The 3,720-nt window shown below is 42.8% G+C and overlaps 1 protein-coding gene across 2 annotated transcripts; it reads right to left on the reverse strand.

Moving 5' to 3' along the window:
* LOC722360 (salivary acidic proline-rich phosphoprotein 1/2-like) lies at positions 1 to 3,042 on the reverse strand. 2 transcript variants are annotated; one of them, XM_077953113.1, is made up of 5 exons: positions 2,897 to 3,042; positions 1,930 to 1,965; positions 1,539 to 1,570; positions 1,251 to 1,408; positions 1 to 96 (listed from the first exon to the last, which is right to left on the reverse strand). In XM_077953113.1, the coding sequence occupies exons 1-5, from the start codon at positions 2,958 to 2,960 to the stop codon at positions 90 to 92; spliced, it is 297 nt and encodes a 98-aa protein (XP_077809239.1). In that variant the 5' UTR covers positions 2,961 to 3,042; the 3' UTR covers positions 1 to 89. The 2 variants fall into 2 exon arrangements, with proteins under 2 accessions (XP_077809239.1, XP_001118517.4); XM_001118517.5 differs by having other exon boundaries at positions 1,251 to 1,570; positions 2,897 to 3,018.
* Positions 3,043 to 3,720: the final 678 nt, after the last annotated feature.

Here is a 3,720-nt window from a genome sequence, read left to right on the forward strand (position 1 = left end):
GAAATTGCAAGCTGATTGTTTTAATGGTATACTGAAGTTAGAGCATGACCGCGTGTTTCATGGCGTTTGAAACACTGTTTTCTTCTTATTCACTTCCTGAAAAAGACAAACAAACAAGGAAGATTATAGACAACACTTGACCTGGCAGGAAATGTCTAATCCCTCACTGGTGCACTGCAGTGAGGGAGATGCAAGTCCCTACTCTTGCCCTCTATCCCTTCTACAGCCCCCTTCTCCTTAGTAAGATTTTCTTTGTTCACTCTTTAAGCCATTGCAGGTAATGTGATTTAAACTGTTGCTTAGATGAGAAAGAGAAACAAGTATTGTTATGTTGTTCACGCTTTGTTGCTGTTGCTTATGTAAGGGCTATTTTTACAAAGATAGGCGCTGTAACATATCCTGTAATAGTGAGAATGTGAAACCAGCCTCAATGTCCAGTGACAGGGATTGGTTAAATAGATTTTGGAACCACCAAACAATGGAATAGTATACAATTGTAAAAACAAACTAACCAACAAACACTGAAGAGATCTAAATGAACTCATGTGAATGTTTTCTAAACAATCAATTTTTCCTATGAGTAAGACACAAATCTGAATATAGAGTATGGTATAAGTGGTTGTAATAAAAGCATTATATATATTTATGTAGCAATAAATATTTCAAAAAGTAGATTCCAAAGATTAAAAGGTGGAGGTTTTGAGAAGGATAGAAGGGAAGAAAGATGAGTTAGGCTCTTATTATTTGGCTCTGTACCCTTTTGTTCACTGAGATTAGTTTTTGTTAGCTTATGCATGTATGACTTTAAATGTAAGTATTTTAAAAATGAGATACCATTTAACAGCTGAAAGTTCAAGGACTATTTAGCGGGAATACTGGACATGAAAGCCTGATGTGAGGCAGGACTGAGCAAAGCATGTCCAGGTGAAAACTTTAAATGGGAGTCTTTGAATTTGAGGAAAGAAAATAGAGAGCCAAAAGGAGAACATGGTTCTACACCACCCTCATCATCAACGTTATTTAAGACATGGAATTTGAAGATAGTGATTTCCAAAATCAGAATTGCCTTCAAGAGCTTCTGTAAAACACAGGATCTTGATACCATATACAAGAATATCTGAATAACAATTTTTAGAAATGTGTTCCAGGACAAGGCAATCATAACAGCTTTTCAATGGACTCATTGGCACAATGAAGTTGGAGAGCTGTAGCAGTTGGAGCCTTCGATGGAGAATAAACTGGAATCATACCTGTCGTTGAATCCTAGATTACTGGGGAGACTGCTCCTTTGGAGGTCTTGATGGGCGGCTCCCTTGGGAAGGTGGAGGTGTTCCCTCGGGCTTTCCAGGAGGAGGTGAGGGACGATGATGGTGATGGCCTCCTGGTTTCTGTGTGTTTTGTGGCTCTCCTGTAGGAGGTGGAGGACGGTGGTGGTGGCCTCCGTGATGGGGTGGTTTCTGCTGAGGGCCATCATCCTTGTTTCCATCACCAGCAGGGTGTTTCGATAGCTGTCCTCCCAGAGGTGGTCCCTGATGCGCCTCATCTATGAACTGGTCAGAGTCTTCCTCATCTGTGTGAGTTGAAACAAGAAGAGCTGAGCTCAGAGCTGGAAAACCCTCCTGTGTTCATACCTCTCTGTCTTCACCACAGAGCCCTTCTCTCCCTGACCTGCGTCTCAACTCCCAACCTCCCCGATTCCCAAGGCTTCCTGATTAGAACTCCTCTTCATCCACATAAGGGTGATGAAAAATCAAATTTCTTTGTTCATGGTCCCCAGAATCAAGGTTGGGAGAAAACTACTTATATCTCTGAGGCACTGACATTAGTCAATTCCTGAGAAGAAAATGTTGATAAGAAGACACTTGAGAATTGATCAATTCTTCAGGAAAAAATGGAGACAAAATTTACTGAAAATTTACTGGAATTTACCTGATATTATGGAGGGAACGTCTTCCTGGCTGACATCTAGAAAAGAAGTAGAGGATGATGGGAAAAGTTACTTTGTGCATCTTTCAGGGCTCATAGTGTCCTACGAGGAAAAGGGACCTCTGATAACACCCTGTGCATGTCCGTTTGTGACCTCATCAGTCACTGTCTGATGCTACTGGAAGTGGAGGAAGACGTGAGGGGAAGCAGGGTTGTTACTACACTGAGCATCAACCAGGAACTCAACAGAGAAGGGCCCCTGTTGGTCCTGTTATGATTCCTCAAGCCTTAGTGCTTATTTAGTTAAACTGCCCTGAGTATTTCAATGACATATTTGGGGATTCTTCTGCCCTCTTTCATCTGTAAATATGTTGCTTATGTTTGCAAGCTTTCTCAACAGGAGCCACCAGAAGTAACCACTTGGATACAATCTGAAGCATGCCACTCCCAGCACCCTGAAATACTACATGCAGGAGAGAAGAAAATGACAGTGTTTCACTCTGGTTATTGTCTATCTCTATGTAGACAGAGACAAGTGTTTTACCCATTTCTCTGTCTCGGCAGTAGCTCTGACATGTGTTTATCTCCTTCATGATGCTCAGCCACTGTACAGCAAGGCCAGCATCATCCCTGTCTACCGGGATCAGTACAGGATCTTCACAGCTGCACTTCCCTGGCTCTGTCTTGCATTCTCCACGTCCTTCACAGCAGTCCCATGTCTCTATAAATGCAAATCTCACTCTCTCACTCCCCTGGTACAAATTCTTTATCGGGTTCTATTTGTGCAATCAATAAACTATGAGGCCTTGATGAGGAATGAAGGCACAACAGGTCTTCTGATCCTTGGCATGAGAACTCTGCAGTCCCGTCTGTTTTCTCATCCTCCTCTCTTCCCTCCACTTTCCCCCTCTATAGTGTGAGCCCTTAAATCCCAATCAGAGTCACAATCTCTTCCCCCAACTGGTTTTACCTTCACTTGAGCTCTGAACTGAGCTGAAGGCCAGCAGGGCCACTGACAGCAGAATCAGAAGCATCTTGTAGGAGGCTCTGGAGTCACTCCCAACTTTGTGCTGGGAGAATGTGTCAGCTCCCTTTATAAAGACAAGCAGAACAATGGCGCATTTGAGCTCCCTACTGGGTGGGCCTCATCACCTCAGAGACTGGGTTCTGCTTTGCTTACTGCAGGTCAAGTGTATCCCTCATTTCTTTTGGGACTCTAGCCCAGCAGGAAGGGTTGGGTAGGACGTTGTTTGTGTCTAATTTCTAAAAGGTACAACTATGACTTGAATACATGTTTTGACAGAACTGTGTCCAAGCAATCAGCACAGTGTCAGAATTGAACTTTTGACATCATTTGGTTTTCAATCTGTTTGGGAAGACTGCTATTCTGATTTCCACTGTGCTTTTCATTTCTGTGTATATGTGTTTGTGTGGGTGTGTCAGGGGGTGGGGGTTGGGCAGTGATCCTGCAGCTAACAGTGAAGATGGTCAATATCTCTGACTCTTTTTATACCTTATTTCCATCTCTCGTAATGTGTGTGTGTGTTTGTGTGGATATTTTCACATTTAGCTAAATTTTTCATGTAATAGAGATGGCCTCTGCTTATCTGTGAGATGTGTGAGGACAGCACACTCCTGGGCACACATAGATGAGAGAAAGCTTCTGCGCATCCTGCTCAGGCTACAGGAACTGTCCAAACTCTGTGGATCTCACTATGCTCAGGCAAGCCTTGGTGCTGTACAACACAGGCAAGCTAAAAAATTTGTATTTTAAAAATATCTTTAGGGATTATT

The sequence above is a fragment of the Macaca mulatta genome, chromosome 11, assembly GCF_049350105.2.
Source record: "Macaca mulatta isolate MMU2019108-1 chromosome 11, T2T-MMU8v2.0, whole genome shotgun sequence".
In the NCBI taxonomy this organism is placed as follows: domain Eukaryota; kingdom Metazoa; phylum Chordata; class Mammalia; order Primates; family Cercopithecidae; genus Macaca; species Macaca mulatta.